General features: G+C 40.4%; 1 protein-coding gene across 5 annotated transcripts in view; it reads left to right on the top strand.

The window, feature by feature from the left end:
• The window catches only part of RBMS1 (RNA binding motif single stranded interacting protein 1), a 139,982-nt gene that overhangs the window by 104,071 nt on the left and 17,276 nt on the right, over positions 1-18,635 (top strand). For all 5 annotated transcript variants that reach the window (XM_023730442.1, XM_023730440.1, XM_023730439.1 and 2 more), the window contains exons 5-6: positions 3,925-4,082; positions 6,010-6,089. In XM_023730442.1, coding sequence (XP_023586210.1) covers positions 3,925-4,082; positions 6,010-6,089 — 238 coding nt within the window. The remainder of the gene's footprint in view (positions 1-3,924; positions 4,083-6,009; positions 6,090-18,635) is intronic.

The following is an 18,635-nucleotide window of genomic DNA, read 5'->3' as shown; positions in this document are numbered from 1 at the left end:
GCTTCACACGTCCAAAAGCTCCCTACTTTCAGGGTGTGGCTTCCAAACTGCAGCATATGGACCCCGGTTCCTTTTTCCTGCCACTTCTCCCTCACGCAGCAGAGTACATGAAATCACTGGATAAACATTGCTTACCTTCCTGGAATATATATTTTAGTTGGAGGTATTAAGTCTGAAACATTGTTTCTATATTAAAACAAACCTAGATAGATAGTGAGTAGATTGCAAAATTTGAGTGACTTTTTAAAGATAAAACACAAGACTTCAAGGAAGTCTTGCAGCTCTGGCAAGGCTACCTTTGCCTTTGCCTACAGATCCTTTCAGATACATATTCACTCTTTTTTGCTGTTAAACCTCAAAAAAAACCAAACCCACTGCCGTCAAGTCGATTCCGACTCATAGTGACCCTATAGGACGGAGTAGAACTGCCCCATAAAGTTTCCAAGGAGCGCCTGGTGGATTCAAACTGCCGACCTTTTGGTTAGCAGCCGTAGCACTTAACCACTATGTCACCAGGGTTTCCTTTTCTGTTCGCACTGCTTAAATGGAAAAGTTTAAGAAGCAATAACTGACAAAATAAAATCAAACTCCTAAAATACCTTTTCACAATCTAGTTTCAGTCTCGTGGTTTGTGCTTGTTCCTCAAGTCCCAGCTCAGTGTCATGCCCTCTGAAAAATTTTCTCTAATTCCCTTAAAATAAGCTTCCTTATATGTCTTCCCATTGTGATTCATGCACATTTCTATTATCAATATTCATCACCAGGGTTCCTATAACTGTAAGCTTCTGGGAGGCAGAACTTGAGTTATAGTTATTTTATGAGGATCCCTGTTGCTGTCAAGTCGATTCTGACTCATAGCGACCCTATAGGACAGAGTAGAACTGCCCCCATAGAGTTTCCTGTAGGGTTTCCAAGGCTGTAATCTTTACATAAGCAGACTGCCAGATCTTTCTCCCACAGAGTGGCTGGGGGGTTTGAATCGCCGACCACTTCACTGCTGCAGTGCTGTCTTAGTTATCTGGTGTTGCTGTAACAGAAATACCACATGTGGGTGGCTTTAACAAACAAATTTATTTTCTCACAGTTTAGGAGGCTAGAAGACTGAATTCAGGACGCCAGCTCTAGGGGAAGGCTTTCTTTCTCTGTTGGCACTGGAGGAAGGTCCTTATTCCTTGGCTCCTTGGTGATCTTCATGTGACGTGGCATCTATTTTCTCCCATCTCTGCTTGCTCACTTGCTTGTTTCTTTTTTTTCTTTGCTTGTTTAATTCTTCTATAGCTCAAAACATATTGATTTAAGACACACCATACACTAATCCTGTCTCATTAACATAATAAAGAAATCCCATTCTCAGATGGGATTATAACCATAGGTATAGGAATTAGGAGTTACAACACATATTTTGGAGGACACAGCTCAATCCATAACAACCACCAGGCTCCTTCTTTATAAGGACAGAGTCTGGGCTCTATGAAATGCACTGTTGATGTCCAGTGGCTGTTTTAGGCCTCTGAGAAAGGGCCCTGCCTGTGTTGGCTGATTAAGGACCAGATTTCCACAATAACGTGTACAGTCTTGCATACCAGGAAAGCTTCAGGGCCTTCGGAGGTTAGGACAAAAATGAGATGACTAATGGAGAAGCTGTACAATTAATTGGGTGAAGTTGATGGAGAGGTGGTGAGTGAAGTGGAAAAAAGGAGATAAGACTTTACTTCTCACCCTACTGTAGAAGAATGTGAAGACTTCAATACCTAAGACCATTTTTATGGCTTTTCCCTATATTTTGAAGTTTTTTTATCTATTTGTATCCTGCATTTATTAAATAAATCATTTTCCCATTTTTACACGTTAAAGACAGACCTAATAATTGTTAATAGGTTTTGTGCAGCATAAGATAATCAGTGGTACTGCACTGAATTTATCTTATTTTTCTGCTGAAAACAAAGAGAATTGGCATTTTCTTTAGCCTATGAAGGGTTATGAGGGTAGTTATTCAGCTCTTGATTGGGCATTTGAAAAATCTGAATTTTCTCATGGATCCTACCCGCACTGACACACCCCTGAGAGTCTGGGACACTCAGGCTGGAAGCCACTGCCTAGGCCTTTGGGATTGGCCTGGTTACATATGTGCAACCTTCCTCTGTATCAGAATCAGGAAATTGTCGGGACTGTGCCTTCTAGCCCTAGCCCATAGTTTCTAGGTCTTTCATAACTTTAATTCTTAAGAATTAAAGTTCTGCATTGCCTAGGAGTCCCTGCTTGGTCCAAATAGTTAACACACTTGGCTGCTAACCAAAAGGAGGTTCAGGTCTACCCAGAGGTGCCTCAGAAGAAAGGCCTGGCAATCTACTTCTGAATAATCAGCTATTGAAAACCCTGTGGAGCACAGTTCCACTTTGGCACACATGGGATCGCCATGAGTCGGAGTTGATTCAACAGCAACTGTGTAGAATACCAGATTGTTACCTTAAATCTTATCAGATAAGTGTAACATGAACAGTCACTGTTCACTACCCCCCCCCCCCGTGTTTACTTTTAATTGGAGATTCAATTATATAAAATGAGAAGTTTAATTTCAGGTTTAATTAATGCTAGGATACATTTGAAAGTAGAACCTTTATACAAATTCAAACATGCATATGTTTCACATATATTTTTTAAAGTACTATGCATTTTAGAAATCTAGAATGTTATAATGAGTGTGCTGTTTTGTTGTCTACAGCTCAAACATTACTTAATGACCTTACTAATAGTGCTTATTAAAGAAAAATCATAATCTTGCATAGTTCAGTACATACAGTTGGTTAGTAAGAGCTAAGGAAAGGCTGATTTTAAATTCATTAAGGCTATCCTAATCTTCGAATTACAGAGATGAATTTTGACTTAGAAAATATTCTAGTTGTCATGTAAGCTTTTTTTCCTGATGAGTTGAACACTATACTCTTAATAAATCTACATAGCAGTTACAATAAATACACATACAGTTCTCAGCAAATTTATCTTTGGTTTCAGCTGATTCTACCTCATCAAGGGAGGGGTGTGGGGGAAACGATCTAAGATAATATAGACCACTACTTCTCAAACTCATATGTATATGAATCACCTGGGGATCTTGTTAAAATGCAGTTTCTGATTCTTTACATCTGCTTCAGGACCTGAGATTTTGCATTTCTAATAAGCTCCCAGGTAAATTCCTTTAGTGCTGGTCACTGGATCAGTCTTTGAGTAGCAAAGATTTAGCAACTCCTCCTCATTCATCTACTCTTTCAGCTTTGCCTAGATTCTAAACTTTGTTCTGCCTAGAGTTTATCATTTTATTAGCTTTTGAGTTCTCTTGTTTTGGTTAATTTAGGAGCTGTCCTTTTTACATGGATCGTCACAATGCAGAAGGAGTAAGTCCACAACCATAGAGCAGAGGAGAAGAAGGAATTTGGGAAAAGCCCCCTTTGGATTCTAGATGACTTGGTCCAGAATCCTTCTTGATGTGTCTCTTAAGTTGGATTATTAACAGTAATAGCTTCCTGTGCGATAGTGTACTTGAAATGGGCTCCTAAAAATAGCAGTGGAGGGAGAGGTTGGTTATTTTGGGGAACACAGCAAACAGCTGAGAGTTGTGGTTCCAAGAGGTCATTCTCTGTAGCTCAGCAGTGTCTGCCAGCAGTTCAATTTGCAAATCTGCTAAGAATGGCTTGGTGGGATCATATCTGACCTGCACAAATAGTCAAAGCTTCTGACCCTGCTTTCAGGTGTCCATGGTGATTTGGGTATTCTGTGGTTCCCATAACCTCACGAGGCAGCACTTTAAAGGGACCTAAGTAAAGAGAGTGGCTAAATATAATTAGTCATGTTAGTATAAGTATTACTTTTATATAAATATCTCACCATCCATTGGAAATTAATGGACAGTTCTCTATTCTGTTTTAGCAACAGGAACAAGATCCTACCAACCTGTATATTTCTAATTTGCCACTGTCCATGGACGAGCAAGAACTTGAAAATATGCTCAAACCATTTGGACAAGTTATTTCTACAAGGATACTTCGTGATTCCAGTGGTACAAGTCGTGGTGTTGGCTTTGCTAGGTAAGCACATCGCCCTATTTTACAGTGTCAGGAAGAATAGTTCTGCTAGTTATCCTGGAAAATAAAAAATGAGCAAGAAGAGAGCATTTAATCCAAGGTTACGATAGCCAGTTGCACTGTGAACTTAAATTGTGTGTCCGTTTTGGCTTGTGTTTTCTCAACTCTTTCGGAAGTTCATTAAGGATTCTTGAGCCTAAGCACACTAAATATTTGGTGCTCACAGCAAAGAAATGTCACATGAGTAGTAGTTCTGAAAGTGTGTGTTAATTAGATCAGGATGCCTATAACCTCTTAAAACAACAATCAGGCTCATAAATTGCTGTGTTTTTCTCGTTTGATGGAAATTTGATTCAACATCAGTAAAATCAGTTAATTAGAATTTTAAAAGAAGTATTTCAGACATTCAGAAAACCAAGACAATAATATGACACCTGTGTACCCACCACACAAATTTAACAAATATTAACATTGTACAATTTTTGCTTCAGTTTTTTTTTTTTTAAGAAATGTTTTAGATACAGCTAAAACTCCCTCACTCCTTCCATCCTATTTTTCCCTTCCCTTCCCTCCCCTTCCCTTCCCTTCCCTCCTCTTCCCTTCCCTTCCCAGTAAGGAAGAATACTTTAGTGAGGTGGTTAATTTGATTTCTAAAGAAAAAATCTTAAACATGAGGAGCTTTAATTGGTGGCAGAGTTCTAATCCAAAAGTTCGTGTACAAAAGCTGATGATACATTATTTAGGAACCTATTAATACTGTGCAGTAACATATAATGTCTTCATGTTCTAAAGTATTGACTTTGATTTTGGAGGAAAAATCGCTGACATTTTACTTTCATATATGTTATCCCATTTGACAGACGATCACATCTACCACAGACCTATTGGTATCTTCAAAGCAAGCATGTTTACTATTTTTACATATGAGAAAATCAAGGCAAATAATGGACTTTCCGTTGTCACCTAGCTGCCAAGTAATGAATAATGGTTCTTCTGACTTTTAGTCCATTACTTTTTCTGTTAAGTCAGATAATTTGTAGTATAAACTAACATATTCAACAGGTAGTAAGTCACCAAGGCCAACATCGCCAGTGTACACACCATTGGTTTCAGAGGATCCAAGTGATACGATACACTGAAGGCCTCAGCATCATCTCATCACCTCTCTGGTTGTTCTTCTGAAAGTAGATCAAGTAGTATCATCTTTATATCCAAAGATAGAACCTAATTAAATTCTGTTGCTTATTAAAACCATTACTACCCATTAAAACGAAAGTAATTCTCTGGGTAGTCCAAGAGTGTAGCTCTTTTAGAGTAGATTACCCAATATTTCTTCCATTAAAGAAAAATAAATCATTTGGCTCCCTGAAACGTCTCTCAAATGACAAAGAAGGTACATAATTGACTTCCTAATTTAATTTTAAATCTGAGGCAAATGTAAAAAAAAAATATCAGGAATACCCTCTGATTGACACTAGTTCTTCTCGTGACATTTGAGTGTGTCTTTTCATAAAAGCAAAGATCATCTTTAAAACTGTCAAAATTCTAGCAAGTAGCAACTAAGTTCGTATGTTAAACTGTTGTTTTAATATCTTGACTAACAAAGTTATTGCATATTGATTATCAATTTTCCAACACTTAAAGTATATATTTGATATGCTTGATATTAAATACTCTGGATATAATGTAACTATAATTTAATTTTTATTTTATGATTTAGAAGGTACTTTGGGGTTATCTGTTACCACTTTACTATGAAAGTACAAAAAAAAGATAGGAATAAACCCACTTGTTCTTATCATATTCACATTTTTGCTAGGTGGCATTTGTATTCAGTAAACGTATAAGAGTATAAACCCATGTGTAGAAAAAAATGAAAACTAAGAGCTTCTTAAATATTTATAAGTGTTCTATTTTTATGTGTAAATAGGATGGAATCAACAGAAAAATGCGAAGCTGTTATTGGTCATTTTAATGGAAAATTCATTAAAACACCACCAGGAGTTTCTGGTATGTTGTTTGTCTAAAATTTTAGCAATAGTATTGTATGGAATGTCTGTATAACTTTAGCACATGATGGCTCTTATATAAAGAACAAAAAATTAATGTAACTCTAAAATTTATTTTTTGGGGTCTACAAATAAGACTTAATAATTCACCTCTCCTCAGGCACTGGGTATTTAAATATTAATGGAAGCAGACACTGGTGGTAAGGAGCTGTCTGACTTTTCAGACATTTTAGGAGCCTCTCCTTTGAGGCAGTCCATCTTCACTGCTCCTGTTATACCCAGGCAGGTAAAGGTCGATGCCACCACGAATTGATTATCTCTAGCTTGACCAGCCCTCAGTACTACCGGTCTTCTAATCAGCTTCCTCACCCTTCCCTCTCAGCAGTTTTCGGTTTTCACCAGCCTGTCCAGTCCCTCTGCCTAACCCCCGCTCTCCTAGCTCTAAGCAGATGACTTCACTTCCTACTTGATGGATAAAATTGAGATCACCAGGCAGAAACACCATCAACTTCCTGCTTCCTCCCAACAAGGAGACCCACACCCACCCTCATTCTTACCTCTCTCCATCCCTGAACTCTCAAGGACAGGGTTTTCAAAGCAGTGGCCTTGATTTCCTTTCCTTTGGGACCTTGCTCTGCCAGTTATACCCTCCCTCTCCTGTAGTTTCAATTTCTGTCTTTTACATTTATCCTTTTTTTTTTGGCCAACAGTTTTTTTTCGTTGAATAAAATAACCAACCTTTGGTAAGACAGAGAAGATGCACAAATAAACAATAGGGACAAAAATTATGGACATAACTACAATAGACATTTTTAAAATCACAAAATACAGTGAACAAAACCATGATGTGCTTTGTGCCAGTAAAGTTTAAATTTTAAGTAAATAATTTTCTAGAAAAATACCTGCTTTTTAAATCATCCAAGTCTCTCCTGTCTTAAAGCTGAGTACTCTTTTCCTCTCTAGCTCTTTTCACAAAAGCTTTTTAAAAGTATAGTCTCTATTTCCTCCCTTCCCATTCACACCTTGACTCTCTCCAATCTGACTTCTTCCACTAGTGTGTAATTGTAATTCTTGGTAAACTTACTTCCTGATTATTAAATCTGGAGGCTTTCCCATCTTTTGTATGCTACATGTATCTGCTATATTTGGTACTGCTGTTCCCTCCCTCCTCCTTGAAACACAGTCCTCCCTAGGCCTCTGTTTTACCCATCTTTCTCTATTTTCTTCCTATCAGTGTTAATTCCTCCTCCTTTTGGGCTTGCATCATTTATCTACCCCTTAATTGTTGATGTTTCCCAGAATTCCATTTTTGGCATACAGTTCTGATTTTATTCACTCTCAAGATTTTAAACTGTTGCATATATTCAGTGAAAGGGCAGTGGTGGTTCAGTGGTAGAATTCTCTCCTCCCATGCAGGAGACCCGGGTTCAATTCTTGACTAGTGGACCTCAAGTGCAGCCACCATCTGTCAGTGGAGGCTTACGTGTTGGCTGTGACACTGAACAGATTTCAGCAGAGCTTCCAGACTAAGACAGACTAGGAAGATAAGGCCTGGTGATCTACTTCTTAAAATCAGCCAGTGAAAACCCTATGGATCACAACAGTCCAATCCCATTGTACATGAGGACACCATGAGTTGGGGGCCAACTCTACAGCAGCTAACAACAACATATTCAGATGACTCTCAAACAGTCACCTCTAATCCTGACTTTTTCCCCTGAGTTTCAGGCTACCTGACCTTAATCACCTTACATTCATCCCCTCCAAAACTAAATTCATCTCTCTTCCCACCTAATCCTGCTCCTCTTCCTATTTTCCTTACGTTGGTTAGTGGACCCAGAATCCACCCAGCCACCCAAGCCAGAAACTCGGACTGTCCCACATCTCTCACATACAAAGTCCTTACCATTTTTCCTCCTGATTATTTCTAGAATGTACCCCCTCTCCTCCATCCCTTCTACCACCTCCTAGTTTAGCCCCTTATCATCTCTCATCTAGGCATTACTGTAGCCTCCTAATTGCCTGCCCTATCTCTAATCTTACCTGTGTCAAATATATCCTCCCTGACTGCAGGCAGAGAGATTTAGATAAAATATAGGCTTCTCTGTCACTGCTAAAAACCATTAAGAGCCCCCACCCCATCAAATAAAGGAAAAGATCCAACATTCCTAGCATGACAGTGAAGGCCAGAGGTGACCAGGACCCTTGCCTGCCTCTCCAACCCTGTCTCCATCCATTCTCTGCCTCCCTCCTATCCTCCTCCAATACTGAACTGCCAGTGATTTTCCAAGCATACCATGTTGCTTCATTTCTCTTTGCTTTCTTTCACGTGGTTGCCAATGCCTCAGATGCCTTCAATTCCTTTAAACGCAGCTGTCTCCTCTCCACCCTTCCAGACTCTGGTCAAGGCTTGCCTTCTCCCTGGGAGGGCCTCCTCTGGTCCAGTTGGGTTACTCTCTGTTTACATTGCACCCTGAGGACACACACCTCTATCACAGGACATAGCATGTTCACAAGTCTGTCAATCCCACTAAACCAGAAGCTCCTCAGAGGCAGAAACTGTCTATCTTCTTTGTATTTCCATGCCCGGCACAGTGCTTGAACCATAGTAAGCAGCAGCAAATCTTTGTTGGTTTTGAGTAAATTTCACTACACTGTGACACCAATACAGTACTACCTCCTTACAGGCTAGCAAATGGGAGAAAGAATTGAAATGTTGTCTGGGTTGCAGTTAGCCACTAGCATGTGGCCTGCCAGCAGGGAGAAAGTTTCAAGATTTAGAAAGTACCTCACTTTACATTGGGGGCCAGAGAAGGAAAAGTACTGAAACTGTTAAATAGGGGCAAAGAGAAAAACACGTACGCGTTCTCTTCCATGTCCCCTCCTCCCCATCCCCTGTAATCTTAGTCCTCTTACGTTTAGGTGACTTGATACGTCTCTAGTTCTGCTTCTCAATCTGTATCCCAAATCAGCAAATCTTTGTAAATCCTCGGGTCTGTGTCACCTGCCAGCTCCACATTCCTGCCTCTATTCGAGCATGCCCTAGGGTTAAAGTTGGGGTCACCCATTGTGTCAGGTAGGGGTCTGGAGAGGGAGTCCTTAACTGTGCCACCTGTTTGTCAGAATATTTTAAGTGGGTTAGCCAGAGCATGCCAGTATCCCAAATATGCACGCTGGGGGAGCAGGCACTTGCTCATACACCTCTGAATGAGGGAAGAGTTTCTGAAGTGAACAATTGCAGCCAAACCCAGAAGAATAAGAACAGAGTGCTTCATTCAAAAAGGCAAAGACTTGTCCCAGTAGTGTAAGTCACCACTTTTTATATGTAAAAAAGAGGTAACACCGAAGTAAATAGATTCATTGAATTGAACCTTGTTAAATAACGTAAAATACAGGTCAGGCACAACCTCTATAGAATAACCTCTATAACTGCTATACAGTATTTATCCTAGTTTTTACACAGAGAAGGCAAGAAAGCACTGACGTATTTTGAGATGAATTTCAGCCAGAAGTCATTGGAGTGAGCAGTGTCTCCAAGGCTGTGCATGGGAAACTAGTGTTCAGTATTTATTCTGCTACAGCTCCAAGGTTCCATCTTAAACTAGATGACTGGTGATGACCATTAGGGATTCGCTTTGATTCTCTGTATCAAGTTGAATTTCATTTCATAGAGAAGCTAATGTGTAATACCACCGGCTACACTTGTAATACTAAAACCTGACAGCCGCTACAGCACACAGTTTGTATGGCTGTATGTGAGGCTGAACTTTGGACAGGCATGTGTTTGGAGCATAAAATACAAGACCTGGAAGTATACCCTTCCAAGAAACTCAGCCGTATGAAAAAGCTTCCTTTTTGTTTTTTAAGTTAGTTTTAATTGTTTTCCCATCAACAACACTTGAGTTGGAAGAAGAGAAAAGAGTATTTTTAACCTTGAATCAAGTAAAGACGGGGGAAATTTCAGACCTGGGAGGCTTTTGTAAACCTTACCCTATCAGTCCTTACACGTTTAACACCTGTGCACAACTAACCCCTTGTATTAATTTCCTAGTCCTGCTGTAACAAAATAACCACAAATTGGGTGGCTTATAAGAACAAAACTTCATTGTCCCACAGTTCTGGAGGCTGGGAATCCAGATCAGGGTGTCAGCTGTTTTGATTCCCTCTAAGGCTTTGAGGGAGAATCTGTGCCTCTCTCCTAGTTTCTGGTAGCTCCACATGTTCTTGGCTTGCACCAGCTGTGTCGCCTGTCTTTCCTCGGCCTCCCTGTCTCTGTGTATTACCTCTTTTTTAAGGACACCAGTCATGAGGGATTAGAACTCACTTGGCTTCAGTAGGAAATCCTGGTGACGTGATTAAGAACTACGGCTGCTAACCAAAAGGTCAGCAGTTTGAATCCACCAGGTGCTCCTTGGAAACCCTATGGGGCAGTTCTACTCTGTCCTGTAGGGTCACTATGAGTCGGAATCAACTCAACGGCAACAGGTATTTTGGGTTTTCTACTCCAGTATGACCTCATGTTAACCTTGCTAATAACACCTTCAAAGATCCTGTTTCCAAATAAGGTCACGTTCGCAGGTACAGGGGATAGAACTTCAGCATATCTTTTGGGGAGATATGATTCAGTCCATAATACCCTTGATGGTTTCTTCACTTCCCCTGTGTCATCTTTTGCACAGTCCGGACCTCTGTGTATTAGTCCCTCTGAAGGACTGCTCATCTACCTGTTTGTGATCTCTGCTTTCTCACGTAGCAAGGAAAGTTTGAGAAAGAAAAAAAGATCGCAGGACGAATTCGTTTTGATGTCGTATCAGTCTGTGATAAGATCTGCCAGTTCCTTGAATGAAGTAGATCTCAGGATGTCACTGATTTGGACACTTTTCCTTTTTCTCTCCAAAGGACTTCATGGTTTTGTCATTTAACTGTTTTCTTTGAAGTGGCTTCACAGCCTATTGCTCATACCCATTCAAGGAAGAAAAGACCTTGATTTCCAAACCACATGTAAATGATTGTAAGATTCTCTACACCTTTGCCACTGGTAGAGAAGGGTCTCTTCCAAGTCTCACTTCCGCATAGCATCACTGCTGTGGTACAATCTTGAAGTCAAGCCATTTTCTTTGTTCTGAATCAGTACTTAATTTTTTGCCATTTTCTGATGTTTAATGATCTGTGTATTAGTCTTGGTTCCCGACTAGATTATGCATTCTTTGGAGGCAGGGGCTCTGTTTTATTTTTAATTTTGTGCTAGGCACAGAAAGGCCATGTACCACCCTATACCAGTGGAAGGTACCAAGTTGTTTCCAAGAGCATTTTCCATGTAGCGCTCATCACAATAATCATGGCTATTTTGAGGATCTTTTTGGATACCTCTTTGCACGTAAGTGAGGTTGAACAGCCATCAGGCATGAATTTGAAATGTATGACGTAGGGCTAGAGCACACTGTTCCAGTGAATTCAACTTTTCCCAAAAATAAGTCCCCAGGGGCTTGAGAAGCCACAACAGAATTTGAAACAGTTTCCAACTTCTCTGGATTTTTGTTTAATACACATAATAGGAGAATTCACTTTGCCCACCAGTTTGTTATTAGAGACTGCTCCCTTACCTCAGATTACCTGGATAGCTACTCCATACCATCAATTCCTCCATGGAGAGCATATGATTATTTTCAGTAGACCCAGATAAAAAACAAAAATACTGTCAGGCAAGGGTAAATGGAATGAGCCTCCACTTTAATGTTTAAATAATGTAAGCCCATTGCTAGGCAGACATAACATTTCGTAAATACAGTCAGAGGATGGTTTATTTAATGATGTAAGTTGTTTAGCTGGCATAAGCAGAATTATCTGGGATGGTTTCTGTCAGAGTACTCAGATTCTTGCATGGCTGGCAGTTTGCCTGTGACATTAGAGCCAAGTACAGAAAGGAAGCCCACGTTAGACACAGTCCCCAAGACACTTTCTGAAAATTAACAGACTGAACAGTGAACTCATCTTAACTGTGATACTCTAAGAAAATCTGTAGATGGCTGAGTGAAAGGAGATTATCTGTGCACATAAGTTGTCACTTCTTTTCCTACACCACCTCCCCTCTTGTCAGCACACTCGCTGTTTTCATACCAGGGTGATGTGGCTGGGTTCCCCCATGCCATCCTTACCCTGTCCTGGCCAGGAGCGTAGTATACAATGCAGTACATGTTTATAGTTCTGTAAAAATCTAGTGCACCACATAGTAATTTTTAATGTAATCTGTTTTCAGAAATTGCTTTTTTAAAAATCTTTAACTTTCATGTCTATTACTATTTTTCTGAAACAGTATCTTTTTTTTTTAATAGCAGATTCATCTGCAAATGTACATTATGGTTTGTTGAAAAAATAATTGCTCATAAGACCTTTCCATCTATCCTTCCCCACGCAGCCCCTTTTTTCCCTGAAAACGTTCAAGCATTGTTGTTTATTTGGATTTGCCTTGGTTTTGCATCCTAGCTGGTTTGCAGTAAATGAGATTTGCCTTAAAGGTCCCCCACCAAGGTAAAAGAACCACTGACTTCTTTGTGAAGCAATCTAGATGAATTCCATAAGGAAGGTCTCCGTAACTATTTAATGTTTACTTGATAAAAATACCATTCTGGGGGAATAGTATGGTGATGGTTTCCTATACCATAAGTGTTACAAACAAGGGCTGAGAAGTTTTAATTCTGTAGAGCTGATGTCCAAATTAGGAGGCATGTCCAAGGCAAAAGCATGGTAACACATGGTTGTCATTCAGAGATTTGTCTAAAAATGCTCTTCCGGTATTGCCCTGGAGGAGAGTACAGTCTCTGAGAGCACTAATAATGCACACGGCACATCAGCTGGAACTTTCCTACCTGCAAACAGCCCCAGTGCCTGCTTGCCCTGCACGGGCCACTTTGTCTCTGTGGGTGACCCCCTCCCCAGATGGACAAAGGTCAACAGTGTTTCAGCACTGCAGGAGACACCGTGATCACCCATCTCTTTCTGGACCTCTCCAAGGCGTTAATGAAGTCTGAATAAGTCCCTGTGTGCTAAAGGCAGAGAGTTAAAACAAACAAAAATCTGGCATAGTCTCTGGGTACACGAGTTGAGTGTCAGTTAGATTCCCAGTATCATGCTGGTATCATTCTGCCACATCGCCTGGAGCTTGGTGTGTGTCATTGAGGAGCTTCAGTGAAGTGCATATGGGACCTGCTGGCAGGCTCCATCCACAGACTTCAGCTTGTTGTACATCTGCTTTCTGTGTTCCTCTGGCTTCTCAGATTGGGTGTGTGCCTAGCAAAGCTTGAAAACCGCTCTTACCCACATTTAATAACTCTCTGTGTATAGGTGATATTACTAGGATACTGTCCTATGCCAGGAGGCAGAAAATGTGATGTTTAAAGGAAAAATTATGAGTCTAGTAAAAAGCCTGGAGATTTTTCAAAAGTTTTTATTGCCCGTTTTCTTCCCATAACGTTTGTCTTCAGCGTCATTATTGTGTTAATGCAGACTATGTTGGCAGCTCTAAGACAAAAGAAACACTTGAAGACCTGTGCAGCGCACCTGGTACCTTTAGGACAGTGTAATCATACTTTTGAGATTGTAGTCTGCTCACGTCTCCCTTACCCAGTATGTACAGTAGAGCAGAGTCTAAATGCACACGTTGTTTAGATGTACCCTCCAGAGGCTATACTCTCATGAGCAATCATTGCGGTGAAAGTGAACGTACTGGAACAGTCCTGGGTGGTCAGTGGGACAAGGGCTGTGCTGCATACCCAAAACTCAAAGCGATGCACCACCAAGGAGGGGGAAAGTGACACAGGACCACAGCTGAAAATGTGCCAGGTTTAGCCCCTAATGCTTTGAGTGCCATGATGGGGCTGCCTTTGGGTAGTGGTTATCGCCATCAGCCCAGGCCAAGCCGTTGCCGTCATGTCAGTGCTGACTCATAGCGACCCTATAGGACAGGGTAGAACTGCCCCACAAAGTTCCCAAGACTATAAATCTTTACAGAAGCAGACTGCCACATCTCTCTCCCTCGGAGTGGCTGGTGGTTTCGAACTGCCAACCTTTCAGTTAGCAGCAGACCGCTTTAACCACTGCACCACCAGGGCTCCTTATCACCATTGGTCACACTCAAATCAAAAGTTTACACCCTTTCACTATCAGGTTCTGCCAAGGAGGAGCGGTAAATAGTGGAGTAAGATTTTATTAAAAGCACAAGGATCTCGGATGGAAGATGTGGATGTTGCTATGAAACAGTTTTCTAAAAGGCATTTGCCAGTAACTTCAACCTTAACTACAACTCGAACATCTCTTCATTCTATGAGAAACTAAGGCAGCAACCCTAACCAGCTCATTAAATCTCTCAGAATCAACTCCTGTAGAAAATAGGCCAGTTCCTAAAAAATTTAGTTTAGAACTTCTGAACCAGATGTCCGTCTCTTGAGAAACTGTCTTAAGGAAATAATTCAAAAGTGAGAGGAGACATAGTTCAAAATTTTGAGCTCCTCTTTTTGTAATGGGGCCCTGGTGGCGCAGTGGTTAAGAGCTCAGCTGCTAACCAAAAGGTCAGAGCAGTTTGAAGCCACCAGCTGCTTCTTGGAAACCCTGTGGGGCAGTTCTGCTTTGTCCTGTAGGGTCACTATGAGTCAAAATTGACTCGACGGCAATGGGTTTGGTTTTTGGTTTTGTTGTAATAGCAGTAATAACAATAACCAAAAAAACCAAACCCGTTGACGTTGAGTCACAATAGGTAATATTTATTGAAGGAGCCCTGGTGGCACAATGTTAAGTGCTCAGCTGCTAACCAAAAGGTCAGCGATTTGAACTCATCAGCTGCTCTGCAGGAGAAAGATGTGACAGTCTGTTTCCATAAAAATTACAGTGTTGGGAACCTTTTAAGGCAGTTCTACTGTCCTGTAGGGTTGCTATGAGTCAGAATCAACCTCAGCGGCAACGGGTTAGTATTTATTGAGCTGCTCTGAGTACTTTATGTGTTAATTGTAACAATCTTTTGAAGCAGATACTATTTTTATTCCCATTTCACAGATTATGAGACCAGAAATATTGAATAACTTAACCCAGATTCACTAGCTAATAAATTGGCAGAGCCAAATTTCAAACTCTTTTGTTCTAACCATTATACTATATGACTACCAGTATATAGGCACTGGGATAAAAGAGATAAAGAAGGCACACACAGATATTTGTACAGTGTTAGTTATAATAATAAAAAGAAACTATTCAAGACCCCTTTTCAAAGAGAACACTATGTAACTGTTTTAAAAAAATGATTCTTCAACAACATACGTCGATATAAATGGTAGAAGGACCCAAAACTACTTATCATTGCAATTATGAAAAAGAAATGTGTACATATATTTTTGTGTGTGTGTGTAGGCTTAGAACAGAAGTATACAGTTTTAAAATATATATGTTGGGGTGATGGGAAGGCTATTGGGTTTTTGTTTTCTGTTTAACCTGATTTAATACTGTTCAGTCATTATTTTACCAAAACATAACCCTTCTTTGGTGGGGTGGGAAGTAAGGTAAGTGAGAATTTCAATGAGAATAAAAACCAAATCCATTAGAAGTGAAGCTAACACATGAATGTTCTGCAAACTGTATTACTCTTTCCTCAAGCTGAGTGCGGGATGAAACACTGCATAAGGGTCAGGTCAGCAGCAGAGGGAGAAACGTAACAGATCAAGTGTGGCAGGAAGAGCAGCTGTGTAGAGAAAATACAGCTCTGCGTGGTGATTGAACAGGACAGCAAAATTTGATTGGAAACCAAAAGGGGGTTAAAACAGGAAACGAAGTTATGTACCCCTCCCCCCCCCCAAAAAAAAGGACAGTATTTCCTGGATCCTGTGTTTTTAAAAGAAGTGCCCTACATAGTTCCTTGCTATAGAAAACAGGACGTGTTCTTAGTTGAGACATGTTAAAAGGAGCCAACATTATGAGAAGGAAAGCTAATTAAAGTTGCTGAGTGGACCAGTTTTCCACAACTGGTGGAAAAATTTCTATCAAGGGCAGTTTACGTTTTAGAGAATGTTGATTAGGATAAAATACTGCATAACTGGAAAAATGGGAGTTTGGAAGTAGCAATTTCTCCAGCTGTTATTGCTGTCAGTGTCTGGAAAAAGTATGGAGAATACTTTATCTAGCACACAGTGAGGAAAAGGTCCTCTCTGTTAGAAACTACGGAGAACTCTGAGTCCTCTGAACCACTTGATTAGATCAGTGAGGAGGACTTCCAGGAGATCAAACCATGAGCTATAGTGTTTAGTCAGAGCAGGCATTCCAGAGGTGATTTTCAGTATGAATATCAAAGACGTTTGAGCTTAAGTTGCTGAAGAGTTTAAACTTCCAAAGATAGATAAGGAAGATACTTGGTGGAAATGTACAATCAATCATCATAGGCACATAGTCTTTTAAGAGGGATTGTTAATGCCAGACAATCGGGCATTTGTAAAAGATCACCCCCCTCTTGAAGCCCCACTGAGGACAGATTGGAGAATCCAGTAATCCAATTACCTGAGGTGGCTCTTGTGGTTAGTTGCCATCAAGTCAATTGTGACTCATGGTGACCCCATGTGTGCAGAGTAGAACTGCTCCATAGCGTTTCCAAAGTTGTGACCTGTCGGAAGCAGATTACCAGGCCTGTCTTACGAGAGGTGCCTGTGGTTGGATTCGAACCCCAACCTTTCAGCTCGTACTTGCGCGCTTAGTCATTCACACCACCCAGGGACTCCTGAGATGGCTCTTAGAAAACCAAACCGGTTGCCGTCAAGTCAATTTCGACTCATGAGGAACCTTGCTAAACATCCTGGTGTAGGTCACATAGGTGTCTTAATTACAATAAATCGGGTCCTGTTGCCATTTTAACTACCTGGAAGTTTTTTAAAGAAATCTTCAGGTACTTTGCTTTCTTGAAGCATATGGTACAATCTTCTTGTGATAATAAGGTATCAAGAACTTATAGGATAAACTGTTTCTCATAAGGTCACCCAAGTACATGGAGAAGCAATTGTAGAAGAAATTAGCTATTCCTTCATCAGAAGTATTTTGCTTTTGGATAGCATTTTTATTAAAAACAAACATCTCTTAAAACAGAAAACTCATATGATTAAGTGAGTTTTCATAAGATTGAGTACTCTCCTATCCCCATTAGACTCCAAGCCCATGAAAATAAGGATCTTATTTTATCCACCACTGTAGCCCCAGCATCTTAACACTATACTTGGTACCCAGTATCTTAACCCTACACCTGTCACACTATGCCTGACACTATACCAGGCACTCAAACTTTTTTGACTGATAATTAATCCAAAGTAATTTTAATAAAGGAAAGAAGCTGTTAGAATCTTAAATTGCTGTACATGGAATGCTAAACCCATGGCCGTCAAGTCAATTCCGACTCATAGTGACCCTATAGGACAGAGTAGAACTCCCCTGTAAGGTTTTCAAGGAGCGGCTGGTGGATTTGAACTGCCATCCTCTTGGATAGCAGTCAAATGCTTAACCACTGCACCACCAGGGCTCTGGGACACTCATTTCCCTCGCCATGAGTCAGAGCCAACTCAACAGCAACTAACAACAGCTTATTTCCCTGAACAAGGAGTCTTCCAACTCTCTTAATAATGTATTATTTCTACTGGGTACACTTCTTTAAAATAAACTTTTCCTAAGGTGTGGAACACCTGACCGTATACAATTCTTTTAACTACTTACCTTTTTGCTCTTAGAATGGGGAAAATATCTTAATGACAGCACAAAATCATGTGGTAAATGTAATTAGGGTTTTTTTGGGAAAATTAAACTACATCCTGTACCATTTTCTTTTTAAATGATATATTTGCAAACATGTTATGGTCACTCACTTGATGTTTGCCTCATCATTATACATTTTTAGCAGGCTTTATTGTCACCTGGGATTTCTTTTTCTTTACCAGGGGAGTCTAAATGAATGGAAGTGTCTTGGAAGCAGTTTATCTACAGATAGGGACAGCTGGCCTTTCAGGAAATGTTGAGCTTCTACAACTTGCCAGAGTCTTGCTACTTAACTGCTTTCATTCCATACCTGCCTGCCTGGGCGACCTGTAATGAGCTTCCCGAATGAGTCCAAACTGGTGACTTCTTTATGTCTCCTTGCAGTGAAGAGCCACAAAGTGCTAACACCTGTTAAGAGTTTATTACTCACTCTTGCCCTATAGGACTATGTCGAGACAAACTCCTGTAAACTAAATGTCATGGGAGAAAACATCTGATGCTATAGACCTTTCTAGATCTCTGGAGATTGAGATCTTAAGGTTTTTTGCCCAAATTCTTGATTTGTCCTTAGAAATCAAGGTGAGGCAGATAGGGGCATTCCCCACCACTATGGCAGGCACCCCAGAGCCCCTTCCAGAAATACACATGTGCATGCTGAAATGTAGACCCTGCAGTCTGAGGGGGGTTTCACCAATAGAATTTTAACCAGCCTTTCTTTTTTTTTTTTTTTTTTTTGATTGCCTATGAAGGTGCGGGTGACCATTAACTTGGGAGGAAG

The sequence above is a fragment of the Trichechus manatus genome, unplaced genomic scaffold (genome assembly GCF_000243295.1).
Source record: "Trichechus manatus latirostris isolate Lorelei unplaced genomic scaffold, TriManLat1.0 scaffold00036, whole genome shotgun sequence".
Taxonomy (NCBI): Eukaryota; Metazoa; Chordata; class Mammalia; order Sirenia; family Trichechidae; genus Trichechus; species Trichechus manatus.
Note: the sequence above shows the minus strand (reverse complement) of the source record. Positions and strands in the feature narration are given on the sequence as shown.